The sequence below is a fragment of the Corvus brachyrhynchos genome, unplaced genomic scaffold (assembly GCF_000691975.1).
Source record: "Corvus brachyrhynchos isolate BGI_N302 unplaced genomic scaffold, ASM69197v1 scaffold21, whole genome shotgun sequence".
Lineage (NCBI taxonomy): Eukaryota > Metazoa > Chordata > Aves > Passeriformes > Corvidae > Corvus > Corvus brachyrhynchos.
The window spans coordinates 440339-455436 of record NW_008236924.1 but is presented as its reverse complement, the minus strand read 5'-3'; the positions used below and the strand labels follow the sequence as shown (position 1 = coordinate 455436).

At 41.8% G+C, this 15098-nt stretch overlaps 1 protein-coding gene across 4 annotated transcripts in view; it reads right to left on the bottom strand.

Annotated features, from left to right (window-relative positions):
• Positions 1-14074, bottom strand: part of RUFY1 (RUN and FYVE domain containing 1) — a 15218-nt gene extending 1144 nt beyond the window's left edge. The window contains exons 1-17 of one of the 4 annotated variants that reach the window (XM_008628899.2): positions 13727-14074; positions 9077-9250; positions 8641-8758; positions 7883-7984; positions 7429-7552; positions 6964-7022; positions 6176-6241; positions 5512-5581; positions 4949-5050; positions 4391-4507; positions 3900-4067; positions 3040-3137; positions 2479-2598; positions 1560-1689; positions 1045-1139; positions 562-610; positions 321-398 (exon numbers count right to left, since the gene is read on the bottom strand). In XM_008628899.2, the coding sequence (XP_008627121.1) occupies positions 321-398; positions 562-610; positions 1045-1139; positions 1560-1689; positions 2479-2598; positions 3040-3137; positions 3900-4067; positions 4391-4507; positions 4949-5050; positions 5512-5581; positions 6176-6241; positions 6964-7022; positions 7429-7552; positions 7883-7984; positions 8641-8758; positions 9077-9233 (1653 nt within the window). In that variant the 5' untranslated portion in view covers positions 9234-9250; positions 13727-14074. Of the gene's footprint in view, positions 1-320; positions 399-561; positions 611-1044; positions 1140-1559; positions 1690-2478; positions 2599-3039; positions 3138-3899; positions 4068-4390; positions 4508-4948; positions 5051-5511; positions 5582-6175; positions 6242-6963; positions 7023-7428; positions 7553-7882; positions 7985-8640; positions 8759-9076; positions 9251-9807; positions 9905-13726 lie in introns of those variants that run through there. The other 3 variants (XM_008628897.2, XM_017728074.1, XM_017728075.1) reach the window with 3 other exon arrangements.
• Between the last annotated feature and the right edge of the window lie 1024 nt (positions 14075-15098).

Below are 15098 nucleotides of genomic sequence, written 5' to 3'. Positions count from 1 at the left end.
CCCAGGGCAGCCCGCCCGGTCCGGCCCCCGCGGCTGCCGGGTCCCCGCGCTGTCTCACACCGAGGGGCCGGGCACTGAGCAGCACCTGCTCAGCCGGGAAGGGAGCCTGCACACAGCCACAGCAGCTCCCCACCAAAGAGAGCACCCAAGCAGGGGGCAGTAATATTTTTTTGGGTGGTAAATGCCAAATTATTCCCTATGTATTTATCATGCCAACAAGACTCAGAACTGAACAGGTTCAGTCTTTCCTAGCAAAGTATGCAACAGCACCACTTTTGTTTTCCATGGATTATTTAAAAATAATCCACTGAACAACACACCTTCCTTCTTGAGATGGAGAATTCCTTTTTACATTGCTTGCAGTGTGTTGCTTCATCATCCTTCAGCCACGTATGACCCTGGAAAATTGGAATGAAACCCACACTGAAGATACAAATAAACTTTACCAACGTTGTTGGTATTTTACAAAACTACCTTTTAAAGCAGAATAACCAGGTGAAATTTGAAGGTATTAAATGAAATTCATATGCTTAGTCAAAATATCCATAAGATGTGGAGTACCTTTAGTGCTTTATTTACTTCTTTAATGTCTTCCATCTTCAGCTTCGATCTGGAAAAAAAAATTGTGCCCTGCATGACTTTTAATTTAGTTATGTTTGGTCTTCCCTGCCATTCCACTGTCCAGCCACTGAACCCAAAGCCCAATTCTTCAGTCCTGTTACCCCTCTGAACTACTCACTATCACTGGGAAACTGTCAACTCAGGGTCTGCCCCTTTTTCAGTATAAGCAGAAGAATGTAGGAAAAGCACAGTTTCACTATAAGAACTAAACATTTCCTTTAATGTTTCATCTCAGCCAGGTCACTCTGACAAGATCCTCCCTCACTTTCATTTCATGGCTCTTTAGTTTCCCATACATAGTAATTGCCTCCTAGAATGCTCACATCAATTCATTTTTATAAGCGGATGAGGTTTAAAATTCTTGGTATTAGTCTGATACTCCAGCTTATGTCATTTACAGGAGCTCTGTTCCCTAGAACTTACTGGCTGAGATGAAGCCCCATTTCTTGAAGAGCTTGCTCCTGCTCCTCACGGACCTTCTTCAGCTGCTGCTTCTCATCTTGCAGTTTTCTCAGTTCCTAAAAAATCAAGCACAAAATCAAGTTTTTGTGCACTGTTTGACCTATAACCTCCATCAGTCAACCCAAACTACTCAAGCAATTCACGAGAATCAGCTCCTTTGCAAATCCCCCTATTTATAAGGCTTGACTTTTAAAATTACATGGGGGAACTACCCACAGGTTCTGCACAAACAATAGAATCATTTAACCATATTTACCAAAAAGAGGAAGATTTTCAGGTTTTGAACATCCTTGAACATAGCTAGAACATGGCAGTCCTGTGCCAACACAGGAGCACACAGACAGATACAGGGGTACAATCGTGTCCTCCGAAACTGGTCCATGCATGGCAGCAAATCCTCTTCAGGTTAACAAGAATGTTCATGCTTAAAAAATAAATCCCATTCAGTTTTTCTGAATGCTTGAAACTGTGCATACCTTTTTCAGTCCTTCCATCTGTTGCAATTCTGTTTTAAGCAGAGTGGTTGCATCTTTCTCTTGGTGCAGTTCTTTTTGCAAAATTTGTCTCTGTTCTTTTTCAGATTTTAACTCCTTTTCCAGAGTTGAGCTGTTTAAAAATAATTCATTCTAAAAAAACCCTATAGCAGAAGAATATCCTATAGCACTTAAGGATAGCAACAGTGTAAGAAGTAGAAATCTTGTCCAAAAGAGGGAAAAACTAGAGGAGTGTTCTGGGAAAGGAAAGAACAGGCAGCAGACATCAAAAATGCTAACACTGTTAACATTTAACATATGTTAACATTTTCAGGTCACAGAAAACAAACAGCAATAAAGGGTTAGAAGAAAAACAACTAACCAAAAGACCCCCGAAGAAACCAATTCCCACGAGTAAATATTTCACTACCTGGTTTTAAACTGTTGTCTTTAAAAGGGACACCCTACCCTGAAGTCTGAACAGTGAAAGAAGCTTTTTCTATTGGTATTAGAAATCTTTAGAGGATTAACATTCCCTAAGAACACACCCACAAGTCCCTTCAAAAATCCCAGTCCCTTTGGATGACAGTCAGTTCTAAGCTTAGCCTACAAGCATGACCATACCTATCTCCTGATTTATTAAAAAAGCAATTGAAAGCTCCATTGCTAGTTGGAATGGGCAGATTTTTGCAGCCACTCTGTGCTCTAAATTGGATGTTCTGGAAAAAACATGTCAAAATCCTGATGCTAACTGTGCACTGTACAGAAGTGCTGTGCTTCCCTGGGTCCTGCATACATCTGTCAGTGCTGAAGCCAACAAAATTTCAAACCTACCCCTCCTTAGACCTGAACATAAAATGAGGAGAAAACACTTCTTAAAGAAATGGCAAAGGGAAGGAAAACATCTGCTCAGATTAAATACCATTTGCTGTCCAGCTGGGCCATCTGCTGCCGACACGAGTTGAGCCTCCCAGCCAGCTCCTGCTTCATCTTATTGCACCGTTCCTCTGCTGCCTGCCTGGCCTTCTCCGCCTGCTGCAGCCTACACAGGAAGGAACACGGACATCTGTTTCTAGTTCACTCCTTTCCTGCACCCTCTCACCCTCTTCTTTTAGAGTTACCACAGAGATCTTTGTAAAAGCTTGAACTGAAAATGCTAGTGGAGAAAAAAAAAGACTTTTGAAAGCAGTTGTTTCTGAAAAAACCCCAAAACCAAAGTCACACCTGTTCTTGAAGTGAAGTGAACATGTTTTTCAACAGCCTGCTTATGGAAAGAACTATGGTTTTCCAGTGGGTCAGTTATGGGCATGTTTGGGAAGAAAGAACAGCAAGCATAGAGGGATGAAGAGCAGAAAGTGAAAAAGCTCGTGCTGGCACACAGGCCCAAATGGCTATAGGGCATATGGAAGGTCATCCTATAAAGGTTTATACTGGAAACTTTCTACTGACTTCAGCGTTGACTTTCTGATCTTGCAATTATTACCTCTCTTCCATTTGTTTCATAGAGGACATCATCTCATTTGTTTTTCCTTCAAAAGAGGATATTGCTTCTGTTTTCTGTTGTAACGAACACTCTGCATTCTGTAGGAAATAGTGAACAGTGTTTAAAGTCTGCCACCAGAAAAAGAATGTTCAGCTTGCTAAAGGCCATGCCTGGGTCTGACTGGAATGTGCAAACAAAATGCTGATAATGCCAGAGCAGACATTGCTCCAATTGTTTTGTTACAACCTCGGAAAAACCCAAACCACCTTAACTAAGTTTTGACCTAAGAGATCAGCTACAAGCCAGAATGTTCTCTTCAGAAAATGCTTGAAGAAATAAGATCAGATTAAATTGACAGGGTAAGAATACCAATGATGATTTGAATGTAACAACTGCACTCAGTGGGCATGGAACCACGAAGCAAAAAAATAACCCCAAATAAATACTGCTTTCAAAAGTAAAGGCACACCTCAGCACTGGGGTTTCACTGATTGTTGTCTTGCAAGTGTCTGGGAAGGAGGCAAAGACCTGGGTAAAGTCTGAACAGGCATCGGGAAATAGGCCATAAAAATGGAGAGAAATCCCCTCTGGAATTCTGGCACCAGGTGTGGGAGAGGAAGGCTTGCTGAACTCTTACTTCATGCACGGAGAAGCTAGTTAAAGTTTTATTTCTTTAATGGAAACAAGCCGTGTATATTTTGTGTGAGCACTACTACTCCATTATTACTACTACTCCACTACTCTACATCCTTGTAGAAATGCCTACCATACAGTTTCATCCAGTTGAAAAGAAGATGTAAAACCACAACCCACCCAAATGAGAAACCCCACAAAAACCATCCCCAGCCCCCTGTACACACCTGAGATTTGTGAAACATCTGCAAGTTAATGGCCTTCACTTCTTCTAACTGTTGGCGAAGTGCAACTAAAGTGTCTTGTTTTTCATGAGTATCTTTTTCCAGAAGTTTCATGGCAATTTCCATTTCTGTTTTCATTCCAATTTGTAGCTCCAACTCTTTCTCTAGTTCCTTACAAAGAGATTTCCTAGTTACTGCTACGTAGCCATATGTCAGGGATAAAACCCAGATAATCCCATACACAAACTGTGTCTTTGCTGTAATAATGCCAGTGGTTTCTTAAAAAGAGACCTGTTATTTCCAATACTCCAAAAGCCCCAATTCCCAGTACCTTACAGACACTATTAACCACCAATGCCCAGCATCTTGCTTGCAATTGCTCAATGAATTCCAAACAGCTGCAAAAGGTGCACAGCTGTCATCTTGTATTTGTAATGTTACAGTAGGCTGAATCCCGTGTCTTTCACTTCACTTCTATAGTTAAGTTTCCTTACCAGCCTGATCTTTTTTTCTTCTTTCAACTGCTTCCAAACATCACTGTACATTTCATCAAGACCCTGGCGTGACTGCTTGTAAGTATCCAGTTCTACTTTTGTATCCTCTTTTGTTACCTACAAGAAACATCAGCTACATAAGATCACAAAGTACTTAAAGTATCCCTTTAATTCTTGTGTGTAATAGGAGTATTTCAATGTGCTATTTCAAGTAAAATCCTACTGTTTTACAATCAATGACGTGGCAAACATTAATAAGCTGAAATTTCAAAGATACAGTAATGATAAAAATACATTAATATTTTATACTTTTTACTTTACTACTTCTAATACTTTGAATTTGTTCTTCCTTCTGCAAGTGTATTTTTGGGTGTGTAGTAAAGAACAGTAAAATCTAATGCCTGAGCATACAACACCCAAACCCAGTGACCTGCATAGCAACATGCTCAAGTGTGCTAAGCGTTCCAGTTCACAGCAGGTTTGGGAGAACTCCCTACAGCTGATCAAAAGAGATCACTTATTTTAAGGATCCTCATCATCTCTAAATAGGTGTCCCACCTCTACACTTTTTTCACTCCGCTCACGAATTAATTCATTCTGTTGTTTTAGCTGCTGCTGCTCCTCCTGAAGGGATCCAATTCGGTCGGTAGCTGCTGCGAGCTGTATGAAGAGAATAGATCTGTATCTAATCACTGTGAAATCATGCAGCATCTGGAGCAATTCTAAAGTCAGTAGCTCAGTCTCTGCAGCAGCTCTCTGCTCACTTCCCCTTTTGTTCTCCCCAGGAGCTGCCTGACCCTTCTGCAGCTGTACCCACTGTCAGCCAAAATTAATATGCCCACCAGTATTTGTTCACCATCTTCTGCTTCACATCCTCATCAATTATTTTTAAATATTAACTGAGCAAAGAAACACACTGTAGTGTAAAAGGCTAATACCCACCCCGGATCTGTGGTATGAACTAGGAGCCATACCAACCCATGCCAACCCATGCCAGTCCATCCAGTCCCCACATCTCACCAGTATCTACTCAAATATTTTAGGTGTAAGGTACAGTCTTAGGGAGTTTTGTCTCTGATGGAAAAGAGCTGTGAGGAATATTTAACACACCAGACACAAACCTCTTCCTGGAGTTTTGAATTGGTCTTTTCTAAACAGTCTATTTTGTTCTGGAGATCTGCAACTGTGCAACTGCAGCAAAGAAGAGAGATGCATAAAAACAATAAATGAAGTGTCAATGTTTAACTTTTACTCCTATCCTCCAACAGTATTTTTACAGTCTTGCATTTGTTAACTACGAAGTACTTTGGTGAGCTGGGAAAAGGTCCTCAGGAAGAACAATTGTCCCTCTTAAGCACTGAGAGGACCATGCCCTTCTGCTAGCAGCCCTGTTCTGTCTCAGCTTTCGCAGTCTTAACACCCCTCCTGCTCAAGAGGGTAAGGGAGATCTGCTCCTCCCACTGAGCAACCTATGGGGGAAGACTCTTTCTCCAAGGAATGAATTTCCAGATGCACTTGTAATAGTTTCTCTTGAAAAAAATAGCTCCGAAATATTCTGTTAATCAGTCTCAAAAAAGTAAACTATTACACACTTGCTTTCTGCATTGCATGTGCCCGCAGAAGAGTAAGACTACAAAATGAAATGAAGATTTTTGGGAAATAATCAGAAAAGGCATTTCAATATCAACCCAAAATCTACAAGACTGACAGCAGAGACATTCAAAGTCATGCTGGAAAGGCTAAACAGGACAACTCTTTGTATATGAGAATAGATGAAAATCCCACCTTAGATGTCGGTTCAGTTCTTCCACATAATGCTTCTGGTCAAGGACAGCTGTAATCCCTCCATCTCTAGTTACAAAAGTGAGAATTTATTGATTGAGAATAAACTCCTTCATTCTAAAGTGCTATTTTGTACTAGGGCTTTCAGCACAGACCTGAAAACAGAGCTAAAATCTTATATCCTTTCCTTATAAAAATACTTGTGTCTGAGCTGGATCAGAAGTACCAGGAAGGCGAAGCAGCTCCTTGGCTGCTTCTCAGCAGCTCCACATTGAAGTGCTCTGAAGTGACAGAAACACATAAACTATGAAGATCCCTTCATTTGCTACACGTCTTAGAAGACCTTAGAAGACCTGACCCAGTGCTGCTAACTGCAGTCTTAAATCTAATATTTCACTTAAAATTACATTTTTCCCCCCCATAACTGATGTCTCCCTCAAAGACAGCTACTTAGTTGACAGGGTTTCTGAAACTGTGCTTACAAACAAAGCAGTGAGTTAGCAATGGGTGACTTGCAAATCATCTCTTCTAAAACCAAATAAAAGCACAATCTAATATTTTGTGTACTTTTAATTTGGTCCCAGCTCAAGACTCAAACTCTCCAAACTGTTGTTAAAACTACCACAAATTCAGTCTCTGAATTGTTTAGGTAACAAAATATGGTTTGGGTTTTCCTTTTTGGATGATTAATAGTTTGAGATCTCCAGCACTCCCATCCTCCCACAGACTGTCTGACAGGTTTGTTCTACAAAAACTGTAATGATTTAGAATTATTAATTCACCATACATACTGTTTGCCATCACTGTCCTGAGTTTCCTTAAGGTACAAGGAAAAATCAATAACTCCAACCTGAAAAATATATTTAAGATATTAACACACCTTCACAGAGCAATTACACAAAGAAGCAGGCATTATTGTATATTTGGAAAATGATAAAAATCTGAGGTTTAGATTTAGGGAGACAAATAATACCTATATTCTTCCCAGCTGATGCAAATATGCAAGCTAGTATTTGTCATAAAAGCATCAAAGTAACCATATTATGTGTGACCAGTTTCCTGGCAGTTATTAGTTTTGACAGTATTTCCATAAACTGCGACTTACATACTTCTGAGTCACTGAGGGAAACCCAAGAAGCTCCAACACAGGCCATGCTGGAAAGAAATCTGGAGCCATCTCAATAAAGTATTTATAGATGTACTTAATTCTACTAGAATCTTATACCAACTGATCCTATTTAAGCTTTAATCTTCACCTGGGAATCCAAGTCTTCTCCTTTCAAGCAGAGGTTTGCATCAATAACATTCAGTCCAACCAGCAGACCCACAATAACAGCTCCTTCCTCCTCCATCATCAATGCATCAGGTTCATAAAATTCACTGGAAGAAATAGTATAAGGCATCACTGCACATCAAACAATTATAATGGCACTTCCATCACTGAAATCATATGAACCATAATGCAGCCTTTACAAAACTCAGCTGAGCTCTCACTAATTCATTGAATAAAGCAGAAGATTTAGAACTCTCTCAGAAAATACTCTGCAAGTTCCTCTGTAGATTCACTGCAAAAATAATTAACCACTTGCTCCTCTGCAGGCTGCAAGAACAAGCTTAAACTGGTCAATTAATGACTCTCCCTGGAGCCACAGGAGGTGTCAGGGATTCAGGAATAAAATGGAATTCAGGAATACACGTCTGTGCTGTTACCTTAACAGATGTTTATGGTCCAGGAGTACTTTGAGATAATCTGCCAATTTCTTCTGCATGAGTGCTAGATACAGCCAAGCCCTCCCTCTGCCCACAGCAGTCCTAAAATGAAAAGTTGCATGTTTTGGTAAAATCAAGGTGTTTTATTAACTAGATTTGTGCAATTAAAAATTCTCACTTTACAAAGTGAGGGGAAGGACATTATTTGCTAAAAACAACAACAACAACAACAAATCTCTGGGGAAATGAACTGTTGTCTCCAGAACACAAGAGCATTTAAGTATATTCCATTCTTCAGGGAAAGTATATTGTAAAATCTTCCTAATTTGAAAAACCATACATATTGTCTATTAGCACCATAACCCAACCATTGATACATCTTAGCACTAAAATCAAGTCTACTTCAACTATCCTGAATTACTCAAACTAAATACTACCAGCACATGCACAAAATGACATAAAATCATGAAAGTGGGGAAAAGAAGAAGAAAAAAATACCTGTGAAGACTTTAGTTACTTTTAGCAAGGTTATAAAAGTTTCCAAATGCTGTTTTCAATCTGACAGCATTGTTTGAGTCAGAAACTCTGAATTATTTTGAGATATCCTCCTCATCTCTTGGAGAAGTCAATGCCTCCTACATGCCCTATTTTTTTTTCTTTGGTAACAAGAGCTCGTTAAAGGAAGCCAAGAGACTACACGAAGGATTCCTTTTCCCAGCCACATAAACAAAATGCATCATCCCCAACAATTAACTTACTTCAACTCTGGCAGATTTTTAACACTAGTTGCTATATCTGATGCTTCAGGACAAAGTTTTTCCACTAGCTCCAAAGGACCAAAAAACGATTTATTCTGTCCAATAAATGTCTTCTTCACTAAAGGGAGCATACAGAGACATTTGTGAGGAAAAATGACAGGCTTCCAATTCCAGAATTTTAGATAAATTTTACTTTGTCACCTTGTCCTTACCAGCTTATAACGTGTCTGTGGAAAGGGGGCATTAAAAACACTTTGACAGTTTAGGAGGCACAAAATACAGGGTTTATAAGGGTAACCACATAGTTGTATCTGTAATACTAATTAGCACTGTATGTTTATAGAATAATGTCATTCAGAAGTCAAGCTGGGGCCACATCAGGACATGACAGAGACTCCTTGACGTGCCTCTCCTCAGCCTGGCAGCCAGTGCCCACCTTTGAGCCCGTGCTTGAGACAGTGCTCCAGCACCACGAAGAACTGCTGCAGCGGTGGGAAGTCGGAGTCCAAGGTCCGGCCCAGGCTCAGGGCTGACTGGATGAGGATTTTGATGCTGAGCTTCATCATGTTCATGAGGTTGGCACGCTCCTCCATGGTGTGACACCGTGTATCTGGAGGCACACGGGTGGGGAAAGGAAAGCTGCTTTACAATCACAGAAGCAATTAGGTTGGAAAAGACCTTTGAGATCATTGAGTCCAATGTATGATCAAAGTAGGCCAGGCCACTGAGTACCAGACCAGTGTTTCTTCAAACAGCTCCAGGGACAGTGACTCTACCACCTCCCTGGGCAGCCCATTCCAATGTGTAACAACCCTTTCTGTGAAGAAATACTTCCTAATGTCCAACCTAAACCTCCCCTGCTGCAGTTTAAGATTATATCCTCTCTTCTTATCACTGTTTGCCTGGGAGAAGAGACCGACCCCCATCCGGCTAAAGCCTCCTGTCAGGGACTTGTGGAGAGTGATAAGGTCACCCCTGAGCCTCTTTTTCTCCAGACTAAACATCCCCAGCTCCCTCAGCCGCTCCTTATAGGACTTGTGCTCCAGACCCTTCCTCAGCTCTGTTGCCGTTCTCTGGGCCCGCTCCAGCCCCTCAATGTCGTTCCTGCATTGAGGGGCCCCGAACTGGTCACAGCACTCGAGGTGTGGCCTCCCCATTTCCAGGTACCTGGGGAGAATCTGCACGGAGACGCTGCGCAGCTTTTAGACACCCCTCGCCGCGGTGCCCCCGCTGGGCCTCCATCCTGCGGCGGGGGCGAGCCGGGGAAAAACCCCCCTTTTTTTTAGAGCAGTGTGAGGGGCGCGGGGCGGGCTCGGCCCGGCCGGGGCGTGTTGCAAAATGTGGAGTATGTACAGATTTACTTAAGAAAGGATGTTCTTCGATCTTTGTACAATTTCAAGCCTAAGCAACAGGAAGGGTGATTTAACCCGTGAAATATCAGCTAACGAGCAAGCTGTAAGTGCCGCCTAGGTATTACAAGGGCGAATCACTTGTCGGTAGAATTGCCTTGTTAAGGTTTAGGGCTGGACATGCTTTAGTGACCTCAGACCTAGGGGAGGTTAAGAAAAGGATGTTAGCACTGGTAGTGGACTCAAAGGATGCAGAATTCATGCGCCGCAAGGACGGCCTGAAGCTGAGTCAGGGGAGGTTTAGGTTGCGATCTGGAGAAGGTTCTTCAGCCAGAGGGTGGTGGGACACTGGAATGGGCTCCTCATGGAAATGGTCACAGCACCAAGCCTGAGAGAGCTCAAGAAGCATTTGTACAACACTTTCAGACACATGGTGTGACTCTTGGGGATGGTCCTGTAAAGGTCTAGGAGTTGGACTGAATGATCCTGGTGGGTCCCTTCCAACACAGCATATTCTATGATTTTATGACATTTGGCAGAACCTCTGAGATAAGGAAGAAACTCATAAAGCCATTTCAGCAACTGTGCTCAATCTGCTCCGACTGGGTAGAAGGTAATTCTGGCAGGGGCAGACTGTGACCACCGACCCCAAGAAACCCACCGACCCAAAAGAATAGGTAGACTGAGCATGTGGACTAATGAGCATGAGAAGCGAGGATATCATTGGCCAATAGAAGATAGAATAGAAATTAATAAAAGAACCCAGGAATTTGTAGCCAATGAACATTAATACCTTTGTTTGCTAAAATAGTGAAAAGTTTTGGTAGTCATACTGGCTTTGTGGATTTACCACCCAGTCCCCTTTTCTGTACAAAACTGTAAATAAATCAAACCCCTCCACTCTCCGCATGGATTGGCCTCCTGCAGACCAAGTGAAAGAACTTGTTTTGGGGCAACAGGGGGAGTGGGACCAAGACCGGGACCAGCCCCCTTGCTCCTTAAGGCACCTACACGCTCTGATAGGAACTGCCAACCACAGCCCAGTGGCCACCAAAATCACGTTTTAAGCCACTGCTGTTTCAGTAGGACAGTCTTGCTGCCACCTGTGGGTCACACATGGCCACACTCTGCAGCAACAGCAGTGGCAGAAGCCCCAGCCCTGTGTCAGTCACACTCAAAATGATTAACACCATTTTTAAGATCATGCAAAAGTCTCTGGCATTAATTTTACCTTTCTTTTCGTGCACACAATGCTAATTTAGGGTTAAAAATGAGCAAAACTCCTCCTTGTATCAGAAGATGGAAAACAGAGTCATTCTAATCTAACTGACCTTAATATCTACAATACACACAAAATGCTGTATTCTCTGCAGGCTACTGTATAGTTCATTGTATATATATTATACACACTATATACAATAGTATATATAGTGTATAATCAATATACAGTATACTATATATATACATATATATATAAAGAGTATACTGTATATTGTCTACAGCCAGTGGATACCTCAAAACTGCATATAATGTGTTGACATGAGGCTCAGGATTAAAAGCACCGTAATATTTACAATTTTGATCTCAATATTGTCAGGGTACACATTAGGAACAGGAAAAAAAGCTGCACAAACAGAAAATGAGTGAGTTTTGTGGGGTGTTTCAAAGCATTGCTAACCATTTTGATGGTTTTTTGAATTTGAATTTTTACTTATCAGGAATACTTTCCCTCTATGCCTTGCTCAAGATACACGTATTACCCACAAGACTTAAAAAATAAAATACCATGAATGAAATGCTCTTTATGAACACAATTTTAAACTAAGAAGGGTCTTAATATGGGGTTGCATTAAGCTAAATAATTACTTCAACAATATTTTTTAGACTGTTGCAAATTTACACAGTCAAGCACATCTTTTGCAAAACTGTGCAGGTTGGTACACGCAAAATAAACAGGTGTTAGACACACTACCAAAGCCAAGCATCAAAGATTAGGAACCAGGTTATGCCAGTGCAAAAGATCACAGACATGATGCTGCAATCTTTAAGAATGCGGTCACACCGTTTTGTATCTTATTCAACTCAAGAGATTTGTTTCAACATCTTTTTGAAGCCACATGCCTTGTTTACTGTAATTATTCAGCACACTTTGAAGTCAGAAAACACTGAAGCACAAAGGAAAGCTCACAGTTCTCCATCCCTTGGTCTTTGGGACTGCAAGTCTTTCTTGATTTGTTTTCTTTAGATTTGAAGCTTCTGGCCTCTCTGCAAGGCAGGACACAATTTCCTCAGTGGAAGACACTGGTTTTAGAATGGGGTTTATGTGTTTAGAACATGTGATCAATAGATCTGAAGTAGCAGGTGGAGTATACAATCTCTGGAAAAAGATGATAGCAGGGAACAAGCTCCAAGCTTTCCACAAGTGGCCTTGCAGGCCTTGGCTTATTTCTTAAAAATACCTGTTTTAAATTAAATTTATAGTGCTTGGTCAAAGGTAAATAATATTGAACAGGCAGAACAGGTGCCTTAGTGCCTGTTCACATTTCATATAAAATTATTAACAGATTTTTCATACAGAATTTTCCATAAAACTCATCAACATATTATCCAAATCCTTTGAACAATTTTGGAGGTGGTGGTGTGTTCCCTTAATTTACAAGGAAGAAGCTGAAAGATTATGGTAAAAGTTCCATTAAGTGTAGTAGCTTCATTTCAAGTAAGAGAATATTTTATTCCCTGGCAAATGCTGTATGCTGTTTTGAATGACATCTATTCACAGCATTATTCCAAATGCAAACAGAGAAAATGGGATATTCTGCACTTTGTCAGGTTAGATCCCAGGTGCGCAAGATGAGCACCGAGGAAACAAACCTGCAAGAAGTTTGGTGTGAGACTTTGAGATGCAGGAAAAGAAAAGAGTCTATTTTTTCAGGACAATTAATCTTCAACTCTGACTATGCAACACTGAGGAATTTTTACAGAAAATGAAGTCCATCAGCAGTAACATTTCCCCATGCTGTCCCAACTCAGCCCCATGGAACTTCCCTTTGAATACTCAGTACCATTAAAATCAAAAAGGTCAGCACCAAACAGAGCAAAGCTGAGCTCCAGTGCTCCAGAACAATTAAGCACCAGTCTGAGACTCTGGAGTACAAGGCTTCAGGCCCAATTTCTGCTGCATTTGAATGGTTTTGGGGTTTTTTTCCTCTTTATGAATATTACTGAGATTTATTTTCCATATGATTCAACTAAAGCCCTTTTAGTTCAGTTCTAAGAGACCTGTTCCACAAATCTGTAGGGCTGCTAGATCCACAAATGCCAATGTTGAACAAAGCAAGTCGTGGTTAAACTGAAGGCATTTTTAGTATAGTTAAAAAGTAACTTATAACAAATCTGTATCTTAGTTTGCTTGTCTAGTCTCTGACAGGAAAGTTACAGCAAATTCCTTCCCGGAACCTGCAGCACACGAGGGAGGATATGGAATTTTGAGAGATCCCTCAGTGCAGCCAGGCTGATGGTGAGGGGAGCTTTAAGGAGAAGGAGAGAAGGCAGCAAATAAAACAAAAGCAAATTTCTCCAAATAGAAGAGTTTAGGTTTCTTCTGGTTATAATGCATTTCTGAAGTTCTACATCTGTGTCGCTTGTTTAATTTTACTTCAATATAAAACTGCAGCATCCTATAAAAAGAAATTCAAGGTAACACCCATGCACCACTGACACGACCCAGCAGCACTTACGGGAGCGAACTCATTTGCGCACCACAAAAGCGAGTTTACTAAAGAAGCGGAGCCGTACTTGTCTTTGCCGGGCTGTCACTGCTGCCGGACTTGGACACCAATCCCACCAGGGATGCGGACTTCAGGGCGCTTCCATAGCTCAGCGCCAAGTTTTCCGAGGCTTTCTTGGCCAGCGACAAGATCGGAGCAGACCACCTCGCCTCCTCCGGTTTCGCCTTCTCCTCGTTCCTCAGCTCGGCCGCGTCAGGGAGCTGTTTTTTGTCAATAACCTCAAAGTCTTCTTCCTTTCCCGCGGCGGGCGCGGCGCGGCGCTCCCCGGCCGCCATCTTGGACAGGTCACATGACCGCGGCCAGGGGCGAGGAAGCCGCCGCCACCGCCCCGGGTGAGGGATGGGAACCGGGAGGGCACCGGGAAATGGGGGCTGGTGCTGGAGCCGGGCAGGAACCGGGGCAGGTGCTGAAACCCGGGCAGGTCCCGGGAACCAGGGCATGTCCCGGAGGCAGCGTGAAGCAGCTGCACACAAAGGCAGGGCTGCAAGGCAGGCCCGCCCTGGACTGAGCACTTCGCTTGGTGTTCAGAGTTAAAGGGCGTGAAAGATGAAGGAAGAGTTTACCTTTGAACAAGTTAGGAAAGTAACAAAAAGCACGGGTTTTTACTGCTATCTGTGTCCCCAGACATAATTTTCAATAAAAAAATTCATGTGTTTTGACATCTTAGATTTACACAGTTAAGTTGTGACAGCTTTAGAAGATCTCTATTACTCTGCCTGTGATTCAAGTCGTTGTAACTTGAAGTGGAGGATTGGTATGACAGGTGCACTGCTGTGAAAAGGGCTTGTCCTCGTCACTGACATGGAAACACAGCTACTCAGTAAAGCCACTTCATTAATGTATGTGGGCTGTGTTTGGTAGAAAGACCTATCATGACGGGGAACTGAAACTACCCCAGTATGAAAATTTGATCTTGCTGTGTGCCGCAAATATTGATGTAGCCTACTGATGTATGGCTTGTTAATTGTTTTTCCATCCAACAACTGCATGTGCTTGAGATTTGTCACTCGTTAGTCACGAGGCTTTAGATGCTGCATATGAGCTTTTTGTGCTATATAGGGGAAAATCTTTTGGGTTTTGTGGTGGGTTGTGTGGTTTTTTTTTCGTTTGTTTGTTTGTTTGTTTGGTTGGTTTTTTTGTTAAGAAATAGGACAAGGAGGTGAGAATAGGAGAGATAGGAGAGTTGAAAGTCAATTTGCTTAGTGTTGCAGCAATATAAATCTTCAGGTCTATATCTTATTTTTTTCCTAATATAAGCTACTTTATGATTGATTCTGTCTTCTTGGCTTCTTAGACACTGAGAATTTAACAACTTGTGTTA